Source organism: Elephas maximus, chromosome 27, assembly GCF_024166365.1.
Source record: "Elephas maximus indicus isolate mEleMax1 chromosome 27, mEleMax1 primary haplotype, whole genome shotgun sequence".
NCBI lineage: Eukaryota > Metazoa > Chordata > Mammalia > Proboscidea > Elephantidae > Elephas > Elephas maximus.
In genome coordinates this window covers 7,050,660-7,071,853 of record NC_064845.1, presented here as the reverse complement: position 1 = coordinate 7,071,853, position 21,194 = coordinate 7,050,660, and the positions used below count along the sequence as shown (strand labels likewise).

The 21,194-nt window shown below is 39.5% G+C and overlaps 1 protein-coding gene across 1 annotated transcript in view; it reads right to left on the bottom strand.

Moving 5' to 3' along the window:
- Positions 1-6,238: 6,238 nt before the first annotated feature.
- The window catches only part of DYNC1LI1 (dynein cytoplasmic 1 light intermediate chain 1), a 36,993-nt gene continuing 22,037 nt past the window's right edge, over positions 6,239-21,194 (bottom strand). Inside the window, exons 5-13 of the mRNA XM_049871187.1 lie at positions 20,574-20,743; positions 15,795-15,888; positions 13,873-14,008; positions 13,170-13,281; positions 10,790-10,849; positions 10,623-10,667; positions 9,845-9,965; positions 8,845-8,994; positions 6,239-8,270 (exon numbers count right to left, since the gene is read on the bottom strand). Of these exons, the coding sequence (XP_049727144.1) occupies positions 8,158-8,270; positions 8,845-8,994; positions 9,845-9,965; positions 10,623-10,667; positions 10,790-10,849; positions 13,170-13,281; positions 13,873-14,008; positions 15,795-15,888; positions 20,574-20,743 (1,001 nt within the window). The 3' untranslated portion in view covers positions 6,239-8,157. The remainder of the gene's footprint in view (positions 8,271-8,844; positions 8,995-9,844; positions 9,966-10,622; positions 10,668-10,789; positions 10,850-13,169; positions 13,282-13,872; positions 14,009-15,794; positions 15,889-20,573; positions 20,744-21,194) is intronic.

The following is a 21,194-nucleotide window of genomic DNA, read 5'->3' as shown; positions in this document are numbered from 1 at the left end:
GTTCCAGTTCTCAAAGATTCCACCGTACCTCAAAAGTGATTAAGACACACCTTACGGTGATACGGCCTGAAGAACATAACAAAGAAAATCCTATTCCCAAATGGGACTGAATCCACAAGTAAGATCCTAACACGTATCTTGGGAGGACACAATTCAACCCATAACAACCGTAAGTGGCCAGCAATTTGTCCAAATATTGAGCGTCTGCTGTGTTTTATACTAGACTTTGGGTGAGCAGTAAAAGACGTAATCATCACCTATACTCTAAATCGTATTTCCCATCTGAATGGAATTTATGTTGGAGGGACCATGGTAATGAACACAAAACAAAGAATAAGAGATGATATAACTCAATTAATTATGGCCAAGTTAGAAACATCATGGACAAAGAACACTTCAGACAGAAAATGCTTGGGAAAGTTACATTCTATAGGGCAGCAACCAAAATTTCTGAATCAAAGCCTTGTTCCAAATTGTAAGCCAACGTGGGGCAGGACTAAAATCAAATGACTAATTTATTTATCAGATTAGAACAGTTGTCAAAAGAAAAAATCTGATCCATGAGTTAGTTAAAAGGTTTTATTGGGCAAAGAAAATTGTTCAAGGACAGGGAGCGGCCCTCCAAAGAGATGAACTCGTCACATTACAATTTTGATCAGCTTATATACAGTACACTTAATTGTGCTCATGCAAAACCTGTACATAGACCAAGAGGCAGTCATTCGTACAGAACAAGGGGATACTTCGTGGTTTAAAATCAGGAAGGATGTGTGTCAGGATTGTATCCTTTCACCATACTTATATAATCTGAGCAAATAATCTGAGAAACTGGACCATATGAAGAACACAGCATCAGGACTGGAGGAAGACTATTAACAACCTGCGATATGCAGATGACACAACCTTGCTTGCTGAAAGTGAAGAGAACTTGAAGCACTTACTGATGAAGATCAAAGACTACAGCCTTCAGTACGGATTACACCTCAACACAGAGAAAACAAAAATCCTCACAACTGGACCAATAAGCAACATCATGATAAACGGAGAAAAGACTGAAGTTGTAAAGGATTTCATTGTACTTGGATCCAGAATCAATGCAGTTGGAAGCAGCAGTCGAGAAATCAAATGATGTATTGCATCGGGCAAACGTGCTGCAAAAGACCTCTTGAATGCGTTAAAAACCAAAGATGTCACCTTGAGGACTAAGATGTGCCTGAACCAAGCCATGGTATTTTCCACTCCATCATGTGCATGGGAAAGCTGGACAATGAATAAGGAAGATTTAAGAACTGATGCCTTTGAATTATGGTGTTGGCAAAGAATACTGAATATATCATGCACTGCCAGAAGGAGGAACAAATCTGTCTTGGAAGTTCTGCCAGGCTGTTCCTTAGAAGTGAGGATGGCCAGGCTTCATCTCATGTACTTTGGACATGTTATCAGGAGGGACTACTCCCTGGAGAAGGACTTCATACTTTAATAAATCTACCTTAATAGAGGGTCAGCAAAAAAGAGGAAGACCCCCAATGAGATGGATTAACACAGTGGCTGCAACAATGGGCTCAAACATAGCAATGATTGTGAGGATGGCACAGGACCTGGCAGTGTTTCGTTCTGTCGTACATAGGGTTGCTATGAGTTGGAACCAACTTGACGGCACCTAAAAACATGTTTCAGAGGACAAACTGCCCGCTATTCATGGCACCTCCTAGTAGAGGTGGCCAAGAATTCACTGGGCAACGGACAAGTATACTTTAAAAAAAAAACATTGTTCTTATTTGACCCAAGGGTTAGAAAAATTACTGTCCAACTCGTTGAAATAATTTCTCATATAAGCAAATTTTGCTCTCTGTTGGTTTCAACTACAATAAATGAGGTGTCAAAGGCTATCTAAATATGAAGCAAAACAAAAATAAAACCTCTAAAGTTAAGAATTTTACTCTAGGCTGTTTCCAAATTAGGTATTCATATGAGCTCATTCATATGAACTCATCACAATTTTGACCAGCTTATATACAGTACACTTAACTGTGCTCATGCAAAACCTGCACATAGGCCAAGAGGCAGTCGTTTGTACAGAACAAGGGGATACTTGTAAATCGAATTCCCTCTGAATCCCCTCCAATGATCGTGTTCCGGGGACAAGTCTTACACGGTCAGCAAGAATTCCCTGGCATCAATGTCCATAATCTTATCTCAGCCTGGGGGACAGCTATGTGATGAGGATGTAAGGTGTTAGGTGAGGAACTCTCTTATTCTGGCATTTTGTCAGCTTTTTAAAAAGCAAGTCATTTCCCGCTAAATGAAAGCCCCCAAATAAGCAAACAGTAATGAGTATTAACATTGGGACCATTGTTCAGTTCACAAAGGGCCTGGTAAATTGATACCTGATTGTTTTAAAGAAACAAAATTAACAAGCATCACACTAATCTTACACAAACTCCTTACAAAGAATAAAGAGGGAATGCTTCCAAACTTGTTTTATGAGGTCAGTACCATCTTGATAGCAAACAGTGACAAAAACATTATGAGAAATAAAAATTACAGACCAATCCTTCTCATAAGCACAATGCAAAATTCTAACAGAATGTTAGCAAGCAAAATCCAGCAATATGATAAAACACACCAAATTAGGCTTATTTCAGGAATACGAAGTTGGTTTGGTTTTTGTAACTGATAAAATTAATAGAAAAGGAAGGAAAAAAATCTCAATAGATGAAGAAAAAAAAGCATTTGATAAAATTTAACATCCTTCATGATATAAACTAGGAAGGAAGAGATTTTCTTACTTTGATGGAGTACCTACAAAAAGCATGGAGCAAACATCACACTCAGTGACATACAGAGACTTTCACTCTAAGATGAGGAACAAGATAAAAACGCACTCTCTCACCACGTGGAGTACAGGTGAAATAAAGCTCACTCTTTGCCGATGATCTCATTGTACTCAGAAAAATTCAAAATAAACTACAGATGAACTAAAACATTAATAAATGGATTTAGTAGTTAACAAAAAAAATAAAACCAAACCCATTGCCGTCGAGTTGCTTCTGACTTATAGCGACCCAACGGTAGGGTCAGATGAGATCGGTATGAAAGAGATGTATTTCTATGTACCAGCAACACATACAGTGAAATTTTAAGAAAATGCTGTTTGAAATAGCATCAGAGACAAATACTTTGTCAAAAAAACAAAAACAAAAGGAGGCGCAAGACTGTACGTTGAGAGTTACGAGAAACTGAAGAACTGAAATGGGGGGAGGATATTCTGTGCAGTTTAGAAGATACTGTGAAGATGACAGTTAGGCTCCGATTGATTTAGATACAATGCAATCCTAATCAAACTACCAGGCTTTTTTTTTTTTTTGGTGGCAATTGACCAGTTGGTTCTAAAGCTTACACAGAAGTGACAAAGCAAAGGATCAAGAACAGGGAAATCGGTCTTAATGAAGAAGAACACTGTAGTGCTTACGCTACCTGCCACATAAGGATTTTTTTTTTTAAATACAGAAACTGAGGCTGTAGTATGGGCGCAAGGATAGACAAATGGACAAACGGGAGAAACTAGAAAGCCCAGCAATAGATACATGCACAAATGACAATCCAAATACGACCACGGCAGTCACGCAGTGAAGATTTCTTTAAGTGGTACTGGATCAACTGACTGTCCCCGTGAAAAAGGGAATCTTGTTCCCTACTTCACACCATGCGTAGAAATAAATTTCAGGTGGAATATAGGGAAAACAATAGAACTTCTGGAAAAAAAATCATTTAAAAAAATCTTCATGGCCTTGGGCAAGGCAAAGACTTCTTTAAAACAGGTAAAAAAAAAAAAATCCATAAAGAAAAGCTGGTAAATTGGACATTAAAAATAAATAACTTCTATATCAAAAGACACCAATAAGAGAGTGAGAGAGCCAACCACAGAATGAGAGAAGGTATCTGCAATACCTATATGACAAGGACTAATATCCTTTATATGTTATACAAAGAATGAGTCAATGAGAAAAAGTCAGTCCAACAGGAAAAAAAAAAAAAAAAAAACAGGTTAGGCTCCTAACTTTACAAAAGAGAATATCCAAATGGCCAGTAAACATGAAAATATGCTTAACTTCATTAGCCAGCAAGGATATCCAATAAAAACCACGATTCTATACCTGCCAGAATGTCTAAAATTAAAGACAGGCAATACCAAGAGTAGGCATGGACGCAGAGCAAGTGGAATTCTCATATACTGCTAGTAGGAATGGAATTTTAAAAAAATTGATACATAATTCACATACCATGAAATTCTCCTTTTAAAGTATACAGTTCAGTGCTTTTTGTATATTTACAAGGTTGTACAACCATCACCGCTGTATAACATTCTCATCCCCCCCCCCAAAACGCAGCTCTGTATCCCAGTGTCTCTCCCTCCCTAGTCCATGGCAACCACTCATCTTTCTTTCTCTATGGATTTGCCAGTTCTGGGCATTTCATATAAATGGAATCATAAAATGTGTGGCCTTTTGTGACTGGCTGCTTCTGTATAGCATGTTTTCAAGGTTCACGCGTGGTGTAGCATGTATCTGTATTTCATTTCTCTTTATAGTTGAATAATACGCACTTGCCTGGATATAGCACACTGCTTACTCGTCTGCTGATGGACGTTTGGGTTGTTTTCACTTTCATGAAGTTATGACTAATGCTATTACTAACATTCACACATTTTTGGGTGGACATACGCCCCCATTTCTCGTGGGCATATACCTAGGAGTGAAACTGCTGAGTCACATGGTAACTCTGACTTTTTCAAAAACTGCCCAACTGTTTTCCAAAGCACTACACCATTTTAGCTGCCCACCAGCAGAGAGGGTTCCAGCGTCTCCACATCCTCGGCAACACCTGTGATCATCTGTACTTTATTACAGTTGTCCTAGTTTGTGTGCAGTCCTGTCTCACGGTGGTTTTGATCTGCAGTTCCCTGCTGGCTAATGACACTGAGCATCTTTTCCTGGGCTTGCTGGCCATTTACGTATCTTTGGAGAAATGTCTATTCAAATTTTTTGCCCATTTTCAAATTCCGTGTTGTTTTTTTGAGTAGTGTTTTTAAATAATTTCTGGATGCTAAACTCTTACAGGGTTGCAATGAGTCAGCATGGACTCGATGGCCCCTCACAGCAACAGCAGACTCTTATCAGATAGATCATTTGCAAATATTTTCTCCCGGGAATGGGGATTCTCACAACCACTTTGGAAAAACCGGCATTATCTACTAAAGCTGAATATATATGGACCCTACGGATCCGGCAGATATAAGAACGCATTTTCTACAAGGTATGTTTAAGGGCGTCCACAGCACACTATTCATCACAGTGACCAAACACCGAAAACAATCCAAACATCCTGCGGTAGGCTGAGCAATGGGCCCCATAGACATCCACCTCCTCGCGCCTGGAAGCTGTGACCGTTACTTTCCTTGGTCGAGGGACTTTGTAGATGTGATTAAGGACCTTGCGGCGAGAGTATGATGGACTACCTGGGTTGGCCCAAGGTAATCACCGGGGTCCTTAAAAGATGGAGGTAGAAGGGTCAGACTGAGAGGCAATGTGATGGAAGCAGACAGAGGTGAAGGTGCTAAGCTGCCGGATGTGAAGATGAAGGGGCCACAAGCCAATGAATGCAGGTGGCCTCTGGAGGCTAGAAAAGAAGGAAATGGCTTCTCCCCTGGAGCCTCCAGGATAAGCCAGCCTGCAGACACCTTGCTTTAGCCCAGTGAGACTGATTTTGGACTTCTGAATGGTCAGATAATAAATTTAGAGTTTTAAGTCACTAAATCTGTGACGATTTGTTACAACACCAGTAGGGAACATACAACCATCAGTAGCATAAAGGATAACTAATATTTGCACAATGGAAAATTACGCTACAATGAGAATGAGTAACTGTCACTACCTGCAGCGAATTCTAAGATTCTATTTATATAAAGCATGAAAATAAGCAAGCTCTGCAGAGTCGGAACTCAGGACAGTGGTGACTTTGTGGGTGGGGGTACTGAGAGAAGCCATGGAAGTTTCCACAGTGCTGGACGTGCTTTCTTTCTTGATCTAGTTGCTGATTACACATGGTCACTATGTGATATTTCAAACCGTACACTTGTAACTTGTACACTTCACATTTTATACTTCAATAAAAAGTTTACTTAAAAACCAAAAAAAATTGAGACAAATTTCTTTCCTTGCAAAAATCAGTACAAAAATAGATTTAAAGTTTAAACATGGTAAATGCAAAGTTTTAGTTAAAACTGAATCCCACAGTGACGTGAACAATCACAATACTTCAGGTAACAACCAGAGTAATTACTAGGATTTTCTAGTACATCTCCAGCGTCACACATGAAAAATGAGTTGGTCTATGCATGCAAACACAGTAGCAGAGATTTCAAAGTACGCCAGAACGCACAGTTTGCAATTTTATTTCTTTCATCAGTTTCAGTTGTTTCACTAAGTACTAGTTTAGAAGAACTGGTCTCTAACTGGTCTCTACAACACAACTGCAGAAACTTTTCTGGCCTGAAGATTTTATCAGTGGCATTTTTAGCTCATATATATTGCCAAATAAAACATGTTCACCAATTAATTTTTCATGCTCATAAACATCCTACGTTGCTTCTATATGGCCACAAATTATTACCCCTTGTGTATTTTCAGCATTTATAGTCAACGATAAGGAATCAATTACTACTGTGGAACTAAACAGATTTTAAAGTTCCAGTGAAAGGATTGTGCTAGATAGTAGAGATACTGTTCTCCTGCTGAAAAAATTGTGGAATATATAGAGTTAAATAACAAAAACCAATCCATAGGGGAGGTAACCAATGTTTTTTCCAGTTGTTGGATATGACTCAGTCGGTCAAATGCAGATGTGTTCTCTTGTGGAACTTCAAACCATCAAACCGTTCTTAAGAAGGTCCTGAAACAGGTACCGAAAACGATGTAACTGATAACGGTGCTCTGCTTGTGAGAGAGGAGCTCCGTGTCAGTGCATCAGCCAAGCTTTCGGCACTGCTTCTTCCCTTTCAACAACAACAACGACCGACAGTCTTGTAACCTACCGGGAAGGCTGACCTAAGATTCTGCAGCCTGAGACGTGCCTGGGCAGATGTGTGGATCAAAGCAAACTCCCAAACCGTGACTCTCACGTACTCACTCGTCTCTTAGGAAGAAAGAGAAAGAGCAGGATGCTTAATAATCCCATTCAGGTCAAAAACTTCAAAATACTAACAAATCCTGTCAATCACTAGCTGATAAATACGAACTTAAATATAAGAGAATGCAACAAACTACCTGAAACCTGAACGCAGAGAATAAATACTTTATTAACTGATTACAGTTCAAAGTCACAAACAAAAGAAGAGCATATTAAGGCAGAGCCATATATATACATATACGTGTATATATATAGACAAATCCAAAGACTGTTACTCTTTACATTTTAATAACCTCTGCATTTTTCTTTTACACATTTAGGCAGTGTGCTTTCTTTGCTTCTCAGTGAAACAAATCTTGGCCGATATTTCTCAGTCATGTTTTGATGGCAACTTACAGGACCATGGACTGAGACAATGACTAATGTGCCAAACGCTGACTGTTTTCCCAGCATGTGCTGTGTGTCGTGGTGTATCTTATTTGCATTCATTTATGTTGGTGTGCAAAAATCTGACAATTGATCGTTTTCTTTTTTCCAGTGAAACACAATTTATTTTTTTTTATGATTTTAATAGTCTTAATTAAATAAGCTTGGACTTCCAAGTCAGTTAAATGCCCAAACTGCATATTATTTTCTGCCCTTCCCTAAACCTTTCTATAGCTTTTAAATAGCCTTTAGAATATGGTCACACGGCTGCATTTCAGTACTATAAATTTTGAGTTTTTCAAAATTCCAAAATTACTTCCGTATGCAAAATGGCAATGCAAATGGCAATCCTACATCATGTAGGATAATTTTTTTCTGTATGGCTCCATTTTATAAAAAATGAGCAACCACAAGACAAACAAACAAAACCAGACAAGAATTGAGTCCATCCGGAAAAGCTCCCTACGTCCACTTTTGATGGAAAAGGCAGAGGCAAGTTTATGTCTTCCCAAAAAGTTGAATAAATGGCTTTATTTGGTATCTTCAAGAAGCTTCTCCTTCCGTAGGGGGTGTAGCTGTTGGAGGAGAAACTGTAACCGGTTTTCGTGCAATTCTGTCTAGTTCTGCGTGAACATCTGATAGGACAGGCTTCTGGCCTACAGTGAAGGCAAAGAAAACAAGATTTAGACAGAATTCAAAGTGTTGTTTTCACCAATCTCTCTTTCCATAAAAACTGTAAATGGTTTCATAAACTTCCTCTAGCATACTAAATTATATAAACATCCTTAATTGAAAATTAAGTTCTCTTATTTTAGTTCAATTGTGGGGTCTGTTACCAAATAGAGGTAAAACTAGCAGCTATCATTTACATCTCAGAAGAACTCTGATAGTAATTTTCAACTTGAGGGGCAGCCCCCAGCTGAGAATCCTGCCTGGAAGTGAGGAATGTTTCTTTTTTTCATAAATAATATTTTATTGTGTTTTCAGTGAAGGTTTACACAGTAATTTAGGTTTCCATTCACCCATTTCTAGACAAATTGTTCAGTGACATTGGTTAGATTCTTCACAATGCATGAACATTCTTACTATTTCCATTCTAGTTGTTTCGTTTCCATTAATCTAGTTTCCCTGTCCCCTTACAGTCTCATCTTTGTTTTAAAAGTGAATGTTGGCCGCTTGGTCTCATCTAGATGATTTTTTAAAAAAATAACTTGCTCTAGGCAACTCTACCTGACTTTTTGGAGGACGATGGCAGCCCACTGCTTCCACCTGCAGCCCCGCCTCCAGGACTCCCACCACCAGGGCCTCCTGGGGAGCCGCTCTTCTTACTCAGCAAGCTGTTGAAGAAATTTGCCAGGACACCTTCACTCGTGGCTCCAGCTGTAAGAAACAAACATGTTTACTCAGAACATTAGATATCTCCATAAGTTACTATTACAGTAATCACACACAGAAAACAACACACTTAAAATTTAAGAGCTGTATATTCCAAACTCAATTCTAGTTTGATAATTATGAAAAAACTGGAAAGTGGTTATCATTAAAAGGCGAAGAGCACTGTAAACAAGCAGACGTCAGGGGCAAGTACCTCACCCCTCTGAAAGGGGTTTTCGAAAATGTGACTATTGCAAAGTGTCTGCATCAAGCGTTACAAAAGTTACCTGATCCTCCCGGAAAACCAGCAGAAGTTCCCTAGAGATAAAAGCACAATTCGCAGGAGGGAAATACAAATAGAAGGGCAGTACTGGGGGAGGGGAGCTTCTTATTAGTAATTAAAGGATGCTGATTAGGTTGTCGTAAAATTGCAATCGTCAACATTGATGGTATACAAAGCTGAGCCATCATTTGAAAAACAGTACCAAAGGTATAAAAATACACCGAGTCTCTGACCCACTAATCCCACTTATGGCAGTTGCTCCTATGGTAGTAACTACCATGCATGTAGGCTCCTCTTTATGTTAACTGCAGTTTCCCAATAACGAATACGACACACAACTTTCAAACAGCTGGTATCATGGATGCCAAAATGACGTTAATAAGCACATGATGTAAAATGGCTTACAATCTGATTAATTATGAGATTATACCTTCAGAGACAGAGACTAGAAGGTACTGCACAAAACTGGAAGTAGCTATGGTAAAAGGTAGAATTCTTTGTCAATTTCTTTCCACTGCAAAATGTACTGCACTGTTTTCTCCCAAAAAAAGAAAAGAAAAAACAGCAACACACCTTTCATGTTTGGATCAATTTTTTTTGACCCAGCAGGAATGGGTGACACGCTAGCAACGTTGGACGACACGGATCTGTTTGGTGTTCGAGGGGAGCCTCCTGGGACTCTTGGCGAGGCATCCTACATAAAAATAGGAAAACCACAATTAGAAACACCCAAAGCTGTCAATGTCACAGAAGTTATTATTATGAAAGGCAATTACTTTGCGACTGTCCCATATCCATCCTACTGGTACGTCTACACTGCAGGCCATTGACAAAAGTGTTAGCAACGGTGTCCTCATTATCAGAGAGTACTACAGGTCTACCGCATTTTAGAATACTAATTCTTCCTTCAATGGGAAAAGGACACACTGAGTAATTAGGTGTGGTTAAAAGTATAAGCTTGGGAGTCAGATCTGGGTTCCAACTCAGATTCGCATCCTTCCAGCTGTATAATCTCAGACAAGTCACCATCACCTCCAAACCCTTCGTTTTCCCATCTGTAAAATAGGTTTAACAGCAGTACCTGCCTCCTAGGGCTGCTGAGGATTCGAGATAAATGGCTCACCACAATGAACGACACATAACAAACGTTTGCAAAATAGATCTTCACATGATTTAAATATCCAAAAAGGAAATGAAGCTTATCTTTTCAAACCTCACAAGAGAATTCCAGAATTCTGAATTCAAGTTTATATTAAAGCACACACACACGAAATATGTATACAATTAAGAAAAAAACTTAAACAATACATTCCACATCTTAATAAATTTTGTCAAACTCTGTAATACTGACCACAGGCCTTCCAGCTGCAGTTGGTGGCTGTTTTGATAAAAGGGTCTGGGAAAAGGAAAAAAAAGAATTCGAGTTCAGACATTCCTAGCATGTCCCACTGTACTTTAAAGAAAATGTGTGTGAACAATTTACCCACAGCGATTTCTGCTTCTCATGCAAATTCGTACCTGCAGCTTCATGAGAAACACCTGGTCATCTTCTGCTACAATCTCCTTCTCATGCACAAACTGGAACGGGCAGAAGTGAGTGAGTTTAAGGCACTACGCCAAAGCCATTAAGAACTTCCTCTCTCAATTAGATTAATTGAAAAAAAAAAAAAAGACAGTTCAGCACTACATCACCTATATATACTGTATTCGCATGGCTGAGCTGTCCCACCCAAGCCCCTAAGGCAGAGGTGTCAGATCACCTTCTGCGATGATGTAAACACTCTACATTTGTGCTGCCCACAATGGCAGCCACTAGCCACCTGTGGCTACTAAGTACCTGAAACGTGCCCGGTGCGACTAAGGAACCAAATTTTTAATTTTTCTTAATTCACATTTAAAAGCCTTATGTGGCTAGTGGCTACTGTACTGGAGAGCAAAACCCTAGAGGCCACAGGCATATCAATATTACTTATCAAATTTGCTAAACAACAATCAGGTGCTGTATCCCAGTAATAGCCCAGCTCAGTGAATATCAACTTAAATACGCAAATATGAATAACCATATACCTCTACCCTCTCCTGAGTAATGAGGGAGTCGAGCCCACCTCCTGCTTCTATGCTGGCCGTACAAGGTACTCCCTGGTCCATTTTCCTCCCAGCAGCCAGCGAGATCCTTTCAGCTCCCCGCTGTCCAGTTTTATTATTCTAATTTTCTATGGCACTGGAGATATTAAGCAATCAACTGTTGTAGCTGGGTACTTCCGGGTAGATTCCAACTCCTTATGACCCCAAGTGACAGAGCAGAACTTCCCCATAGAGGATTCTTGGCTGCAATCTTTATGGGAGCGGACTGCTAGGTCTTTCTCCCACGGAGCAGAGGCTCAGAATGGCCAGCCTTTCAGTCAGCAGCCAAGACCTTAACTGTCACACCACCAGAGCTCCTTCAGTGCAATCCTTTTAAATAGTTACCAGATTGTATCACTCCTCTGCTCAAACTCTCCAATTGCTTCCCACCTCACTCAGAATGGAATCCAAAGTCCGTACTGCAGCCTAAGGGTAAGGCCCCACACACCGGAACTCTGCCTCCTGTCTCCCGCCCTCATTCGGGCGCCTTCCCAGACTCTCTGGCCAGCTCTCTTCACCCTGCTTTACTTTCACAACGTTGACCATCAGCTGGTCAGTTTACTGTTAGCATCACCCTCCCAGTGAGCGCCTGGTGCCCAGAACAGCCCTGCCTGGCCCTCGATAAATACTATGCAATCAAGAGGCAGAGGAGAGAATGGGGCAACTGTTGCTACTGTTATCTCGATGCAGGCATTTCTTTTAACAGACGTCCAAGCCAAATACTATGCTAACTGATGTCTCAGTTTTCATCTGACTTACTCATTACATATGAACAGAAGGCAGATGCTCTACGCTGTGCATGTTTGGATTCTTAAGAATCTTACTACATGTTAAATCAAAATGACTTTTTCCTGAAACACACGTCCAACCCAAAGGTGAGTCGGTGAGATGTATTATACACAAATACTTATTTTTATACAACCTTTCAGAAACATCTATATCTAACTACAGGGCATCACATACCACGTGACATAAAATCTTAACATCGAGGCAGATGAAAGAAGAGTACCTCATGGGACCAGATTTTACCATCGCGTGAATGGCACACTGCAGTTAAGGCTAAAAAGTAAATGTAGAAACCGGAAGCTCTTGGATAGCTGTGGGGCTCCTGCGGGTAACTAGTAACTGCAGAGAAGATTCAAGGTCTGTCTCAATAGGTAGAAGCCAAGAAAATCTTTCTCACATTTTTTTAGCTTCTGGCTGAGCGATAGATTGGAAAATTCACAGATTCTGACCATTCCTGACTGTTGAAAATCCAGTCACTCACGCCAACCCATAATTTCTAAGGGACTACGTTAAAAGAGAGGAGTCCTGGTGGCACAGTGGTTAAGCTCTCAGCTGCTAACTGAAAGATGGGAGGTTTGGCCCACCCGCCGCAGGAGAAAGATGTGGCAGTAGGCTACTGTAAAGGTTACAGCCTTGGAAACCCTATGGGGCAGCTCTGCTCTGTCCTACAGGCTCACTATGAGTCAGAACTGACTCGACGGCAAGGAGTCTGGTTTTGGTTATATTAGAAAGAAATGGAATCTGTACTAATATTTGCTAATATAAATATGCCAAAGACTAAGGGACAATTCAGCAACTGAATAGTTGATTTACATTTTGCTAAAACAGGTCCTTCTTGTGAACTATTCATCAGAAACACCCAAATTACAGTTAGAAACCCTCCAGATAAAGGAGAATCTCTGTGCCTTTCTCCTTTCAATGTTAAAGTGACAGAGTTCCCTCTCGATCTAAAAGTCAAAATATTGAGACTAAATACCAGAAGTGTTACCTTTCGGACAGGTGGTTTAGTTATGATGTCTTCAAAATTATCTTCTGGTTTTAATGTTTGAAAATTTTCATGTAATATTCCTATTTTCTTGTCATTATCCCACCCTGCTGGACTGGAAAGAAGTGTACATGATAAACTCTAAAGCATTTATATCATTGTTCTCATTCAATCCAAAACCACGTAGGGGAGCAATCTGACCAATCATGGCCAACTAGTCTGCTTCTTATGATAATGCCCAAGTCGCATTTTACTAATTATACACCTAAAATGATTATCAATCTTCCTGATTAAAAAATGCCATTAATAGTTTTTTTGGGGGGAAGGCTGTAATCATTATCTCCAAGTTTTATTCAGATAACTTTTTAAAAGCCCATCTAGATTACACATTGGGTCATTTATATATCATAATTAACTGAAGAATTAAGTAGATACAATACAGTGATTCATGCACCCGGTGGACAGTTTACTAGCAAAGGCTTTTCCAAAAAGGCTCAGGCCACCAGTAAATCTAAAAGGGAATGGTAAATAGATCAAAAAAAAAAAAAAAAAAAAAAAGCAGGTTATAAATATAGCAATCTACGGGCCGATTCTCATCTACTCAGCACAAAAAGGTCTACCGGTCCCACTTTAAAACTGAAAACCATGGCTCACCAAACAGCAGCATCAATACAAGATAAAATAACATACTTAAGACTATACTTACATAAATACTGCATCTTTTTCCACAACAACAGCAGGAATCTTATAGGGAAATCCATATAGCTTCTGAACGATGTATTTATACACTAAATCTATATTTTTGTTTTCTTTTACTGAAGTGTAAATAAGGGCTGCACCATCTGAGTAATACCGGTAATTAAAGAAAAACTTGGACAAATTCCATGAACAGATATCATAAAGTTCTGGGTTCTGAACTTAAGATTTACATCTATGTGTTTATTAGTTTCAAAAATAACTTCCATTTTATATAATAATTTCAAAAATATACTTAAATACGAGCTAAAATGCAAATACAACAGTCTTTACATAACCATTTAGGAGGGCAAAAGTTCCGTTAAGCTGAGAGAGTAGGGGCAGATGTAGTAACACGACCCTATTACGCCTCTACGCTCAAGTGTTTTTTATCCTTCCTAAGTTTCATGACCGTTTTCTCTGCCTTTTGAACAAAAATGTATGCACTAATGTCTCCTGCAGTTTTTACTAATCCCAGGAATTAGGACTTCGGGGACAAAGCTTGGGAGACCCACTGATGAGAGAAGGTGAACCAGTGGGGGTACTACCAAGAAGCCTTCTAAGAACGACTCAAGGCAAAAGTAAATCTCATGACCCAAACTTGAGATAAAACAACCTCACATTAGGTATTCATTAAAGCAGGTCCTACCTTGGATGTTTTATTCAAAAAGACACGATGGATCAAAAGACCAAAAGGCTAAAAAAAAAAAAAAGAAAAGATAAAGGAGAAGTCTGAGATCCCACAACCACGCAGTGGCCGTGTGCCCACAAGAGAGAAGGTGTCTTAGGCTGAAGGGAAATGCCGAGAGCGGTCTAACTTCTTTAGCTGGGATTTTCCAGGACTGGCCTGGGGTTTGTGAACCTAAAAGCGACACTGTTAAATGCTACTTAACTTGGTGTAAAGCTTGGGAGAAACAAACATCATAATCTTAGTAAAGGCTTAATTGTGTGAACTTTTCATTAACGATCTTCCCCATAATGAGAGCTGATTTATGATAATTTGGATCGTTTCTACAGCTAAAAAATTTATACTGCCATTAAAATTTAAAATATTTTACATAAAGATTATTTAAAATCATCACACTCACTACCAAACAAATACCTCACTATCTGGAGATGACTTCCCACCTTCTGGACACTTTTAAAATCAACCAGTGTTAAAGGTCTGTAATTTAATGGACAATTTCCCTCCTGATCACACTTCTATATTTACATTTTCTAGCACTGCATTAAATAAATGCTTAAAGACACTATCTGTTCTCAAATTTTCTAATCTGCAAAGATAACAAATAGGTTATAGGTATTTCTACTTCAATTATGCTTTTTGTTTTCTTATTAAAGATTCTTACATAGGTGAGTACCCTTTAACTCAACTCAGCCGTTAGGTGACGTAAGAAGAAGGTCCATGGAGAGGACAAGGGGAGAGGGAACCCACTGGGGTCAAGTGACCTTATTCAGCTAGTCCATTAATAAAGACTATCTGTGAACTGCGGACACTATAAACACGTGTGTATAACTTGTTATTAATATCTACTCCTAGTATCATCTCTTTTTTTTTTTAGACCCAAAAGCTTTGGTTGGGAAATCCAACTGCAAAGTATCTGATCCAAGGGCAGTATTTTCCATGTAAGATTGATTGATTTTAAGCAGTCCTTTAAACAAAGCATATTAAAGGTATCTATTTTGATACTCGTTTTATATCTCAAAACACCCAGGTACAAATCATTTGAGAACTAAAATGAAAACCTGAGATCTAAAATCAAATTTCTAACCCAAGGCCGGAGGGAAAACATTAAAGGAATTTCTACAGTCCATCAATTTAATTCCTTTGCTTCAGAAAACAAATAACATTAGGTAAGGTACACAGCGACAATCAATGTATTAAAAGGATACACTGTAAACAAAACTTCCGGATATGTGACTGAATAAAATCAAAATGCTCGTCTCTGTAGTCATGCTCTTTCTCCAATATGCTAATGGCATCACACTGTTGAGGTAACAGTTAAAAAGAACAATACAAGATTAACTTTAAATTATCAAAATTAAATATCATGATTTACACAGTTCAATTTTGGATGGGGGAAACTGAAAAGGAGAACTTAGACTATCAACCACCCCTAGATAGCTAAGGATTTCTGGCTGTGCTTTGTATCTTTTTATGATGCTCTCAAGTTCCATAAAGTGTAAGTCAGTATTACACTTTCAAAATACACATGTATAATCACTCATAATGTGAACTTAGAAACATGTCTACCTTTGTCAGGCTCTCTAACATTAACTATAAATCATCAGGAACCTGTAAGTCATTAGACAGTTGTTTAGAAAACATCTAAACTTCGACATAGAAGCACGTGGTAAATAACCTTTAAGTTGACCTTGAACAAGCATGCGGTGATCAAAGAAGACATCGCTGATATTTGTAAACTAGCCTTGAGGCATAAACCTAAACAATCTCCCTAATCTCTAACCTTGAAGAAAAAATGTGACATTTGGCTCATCTCTAACCCTGAAGAAAAGATACAACATACATGCCTTTGACTTCACAGTGGCCCTCATCATGTGAGGCCAATGTGGGAATTTCACATATGGACCCTGAACTTCTGCTCGCCCACTGAGAGAAGGCAGAGGGATCTTTCTCTAGTCTCTTACTCTTTCCTGAAGACCAAAAGCCTGCTGAGGCTCTGCCCATAGCCAAAGACTGCAGACTTCGGCTATGAGGTTCGAGCTGTGTGTGGTCAAGCCTTCCTCCTGAGATCTCTCATAAAAGACAAACGCCTGAAGTCTAAAGGCTGGGACTCTAACCACAGAATAACAGTGTAATTGTAAATTCTGCCTCCCCAGTTCTAAATGAATGTTGCGAGGTCTTACTTGTTTGCCTTGCCATGACTACTTTTCTACAATAATGAGTTTATGCATGACAAACCTGAGTATTTCTCTCTTAATTTTCTAAAATAAAATCCTGCACAACAGGTTGAAGTCTTAAGACTAAACGATCATTTTCTTTCTTTAAAAAGCACTGACTTTTGTGGTACATTGAATGTGGTGAGAACGCCAAGGAGAAGGCTTTTTTTCCCATAAAGGGGTTATTAACAGGACAAGCTTATACCGACTGGTCACATTTGCTAACTACTTCTGTTCTAGAACAAAGTTTTCGAGATCTATTCCAGCTCTATGAAACACTTCTGTATATCCAGGGAGTCTCCACCTCACACCATTTTCTCTTTTTTGTTGCCCTGTTTATCTGATAATTCTTAACTGACCTTCATTTGTTTTCTGGTGCTTTTATGCACTTTCACCACCATCTCAACAGGAACAAAATACGGGAATGACAGGTTATTTTTGAAATGCTACCTGAAGAATCAATGAAAGAATTCTAAATTCTATCTTAAGGAAAAAAAAAAGAGAGGGAGAAGACGTTTGATTCAAACACCGTATCATCCAAATTATTTCTCCAAAACCCTTCTGAATTGAGAAATATAAACAGAAACATTTATTAATGTCCGTTATACCCATTATTAGTTCGGGGTCGGATTTGGTGTGCACAGTCTCTCCTTGCATAAGCTGAGGTAGCATGTTTGCCATTTTATACAACTGAGAGCGAGTCTCTCAAATGATTAAAGACACTTATCATCAAGGCACTTCTGCTAAAGCATGGTAGTTCAGTGGAGGTTTTAACTGAAACCACAGGATCTGGGTCTAAGGCAAGAAACTTTCTCTTTCTCTCAGTCTCAGTTTCCAGTCCCTAAACCCTGGACTTGAGCCATCACAACACATCCGTGTAACACGTTCTCCCATCCTCCTACACACTGAAAGGTGGCAGACCTGATAGCTGAGTCTACGAGATACAGGAGACGGTCTTCCCAGCTTGGAAACTTTATGAATCTATGACTTATCTGATATTGACTCAGGACTCTTTAAATTTAACCTTTCTCCTTTGGAAAATAAGATTGCTTTTTATGAAGCAAGTTGTGGCAAAGCAGGGAAACAGCTCTTTGCCAAACCAAAGAAAATGAAAACAAACCACTCGCAAAGCGATGCCAACATGCACTTCTAAAAATACACTTGTATAGGAAAGGTGTAAGTAACGACTAGCTGCACCAGACTCACCATCTGAAAGGCTGACGATAAACCTTCATCATTGCAAACGCTGCCCTCCAACCCTTTGGTACTGATAAGTTTTACGTTAAATGCTACAAAAATGAGCTACGTTTTAAAACGTTTTTATCATTTCTACTGCAAAGATGAATAAATTCTGTACCTTCTCTCAATTTATACGTGGTAACTTTAGATGTTACAAAAAACATGAATAATTTTAGGTCTCAGAAGGGTTTATGTTCTGTCATTTTCTTAACTCCTCCATGAATGCTGACTCGACAGCACCTCACAACAACACTCCACGCATTACAAACAGCAAAAATATAGCACTTAGGACAAAATGAGAAGATGAACTTGAGCTATGAATTATTTTTAAAGGAAATCTGAAATTTTATAAGACGTGTATACAGTCACAGACTAAGTTAGCCGAAGTTTGATAATCATGATCGTATAGGAACATCCTAAGAAAAAAGGAAATGAATGGCAGCGATGGCTGCAAACATGGTGAACTAACTGATGTCACTTAATTGTACACATAAAATGGCTGAAATGGTAAGTGTTGTCATACACATTTCACCACAATAAAATTTTTTTTTAATTATTTAATGTTAAAAAATATTTTATTACATAAAAAACTAGCTACCAAAAAATTGAACTATCGCTTTGCCTATAATTACGTCTACTAAATGATAGTGCTATTACTGTTGGGTGCCGTGAGGTCAGTTCTGACTCACAGCGACCCGATGTACCACAGAACACGTTGCCCAGTCCTGCACCATCCTCACAATCGCTGCTGTTTGAGCTCACTGCTGCAGCCACTGCGTGATTCCGTCTCATTGAGGGTCTTCGTTTTTTGCTGACCCTCGCAATGGCTCACATAGAGTGTTTTCGCTGTGAGCCACTGATTGTTGTTCGGCAGCTGCTGTGTGGCCCGAAGACTCCGTTCTTTCTCATCGCGGACGTGGCGCCAGCCCAGGTAGAGGGCGAAGCCGAAGAGCACGAAACCCATGCCGAGTCCCACTGCCCCAGCCAGGTAGACCAGCACCAACACCAGCAACCGCCACCCGAACGAAGTCAGCAACTCAAGGGCCTCGCCCACTGCTCCTGGTCCGGCAGATTGGCCCTGAGAACCCGGGTCCGACATCCAAGCAGGATGTCTTTCTCCAGGGACTGGTCCCTCCTAATAACACGTTCAAAGTACGTGAGATGAGGTCTTGCTATCCTTGCTTCTAAGAAGCATTATTCTGGCTGTACTTCTTCCAAGACAGGTGTGTCTGTTGTTCCGGCAGAATATGGTATATTCAATATTCTCTGCCAACATCATAATTCAAAGGCATCAGTTCTTCTCTGGTCTTCTTTATTCACTGTCCAGCTTTCACATGCATATGAGGTGACTGAAAACACCACGCCTTGGATCAGGCACACCTTAGTCCTCAAGGTGACATCTTTGCTTTTTAACACTTTAAAGAGGTCGTTTGCAGCAGATTTACCCAATACAATACACGTCATGTCATTTGATTTCTTGACTGCTGCTTCTATGGGTGTTGATTGGGGATCCAAGCAAAATGAAATCCTTGACAACTCCTAACTTTCCCGTTTATCATGATGTTGTTTATTGGTCTTGTTGTGAGATTTCTGTTTTCTTTGTTGAAGTGTAATCCATACTTTAGGCTGTAGTCTTTAATCTTTGGCAGTAAGTGTCTCAAGTCCTCTTCACTTTCAGCAAGCTAGGTTATATCATCTGGATACTTCGGGTTGTTACTCAGTCTTCTTTCAATCCTGATGCTGCGTTCTTCGTAAAGTCCAGTTTCTCAGATTATTTGCTTAGCATACACGTTGAATAGGTGTGGTGAAAGGATACAGCTCTGATGCACACCTTTCCTGACTTTAAACCACACAGTATCCCCTTGTTCTGTTCAAACAACTGCCTCTTGGTCTATGTACAGGTTCCACATAAGCACAATTAAGTGTTCTGGAATTCCCATTCTTTGTAATGTTATCCATAGTTTGTTAGGATCCACACAGTCGAATGCCTTTGCACAGTCAATAAAACACAGGTAAACATCTTTCTAGTACTCCAGGCTTTCGGCCAGGATCCATCTGACATCAGCAATGACATGCCTGGTTCCACGTCCCCTTCTGAATCCAGCTGGCATTTCTGGCAGCCCCGTCAATGTGCTGTGCTACAGCCATTTCTGAATGATCTTCAGCATAATTTTACTTGTGTGTGATATTAATGATATTGTTTCATAATTTCCACATTCTACTGGATGCTATTATTCCACTAAACTATTACACTAAATAATACAATAAAGCATTATTGCACAATGACATCTAATTAGAATTAGAAAAATGAAACAACGAATATTTGAAATCACATTTTCTTTCCAAGAAATTATTATGATCACAAGACCAACATGTGAATATCATTCAATACTTTATATACTATTACTTCTATTTCTTCGGAAAAATTATCTAGGAAATCTAATGAGTCAGCTCCAAAAGAAGCCTGGAAACAAAACCAGCTGTTCGTCCTTGGTGACCATCAGCAGCGGAGTCTCTGGGAAGCACACTGACCTTTGTGCAAACCACCAGTACTGGGATGCCCAAGTTATGTGTAAGCGTATCCGCGCCCAGAGGTAAGACCACGCTGTCGTCCTTGTCTTCCTGCGACACGGTGTTCCTTCTCTGGGGGGAAGGTGGGAAATCTTCTCCTGGCTCTACATATTCCTGGAAGTCTCTAATGACTGAAAGTCAAATAATTTAATACAGAGTTTAAAAACTGCTTTCTTTAAGCAGACAGATTTTTCTGTCACAGTCTAAATATGCATTTTACTAGACTTTATACTTATTTGGGTATAACAGAAGAAATGAAAAGGGTATGAGAAATCTATTTCGAAGTCAGTACATAAACACTGGACCCACGCTGAGTAACAGCAGGCACAGGGCGGTACGGGGTGGCCCCAAAGAGTGGGGCTCTACCCAGGCCTGCTTTGATCTGCACAGAATACTCTGGCCAAGGCACAATCTGCTTCCTGCTCTCTACCTTCTCAAACTCACAAACCACGAAAGGATAAAAGAAATTACATGCAAAAGAAAAAGCCACTATACAATCTCTGTAAATGACCAATTATTACCTGAAAGTTATTATCAGCTAACAATAACAAAGAAAAGTCGCATTTCATCTGTAGTATGTAT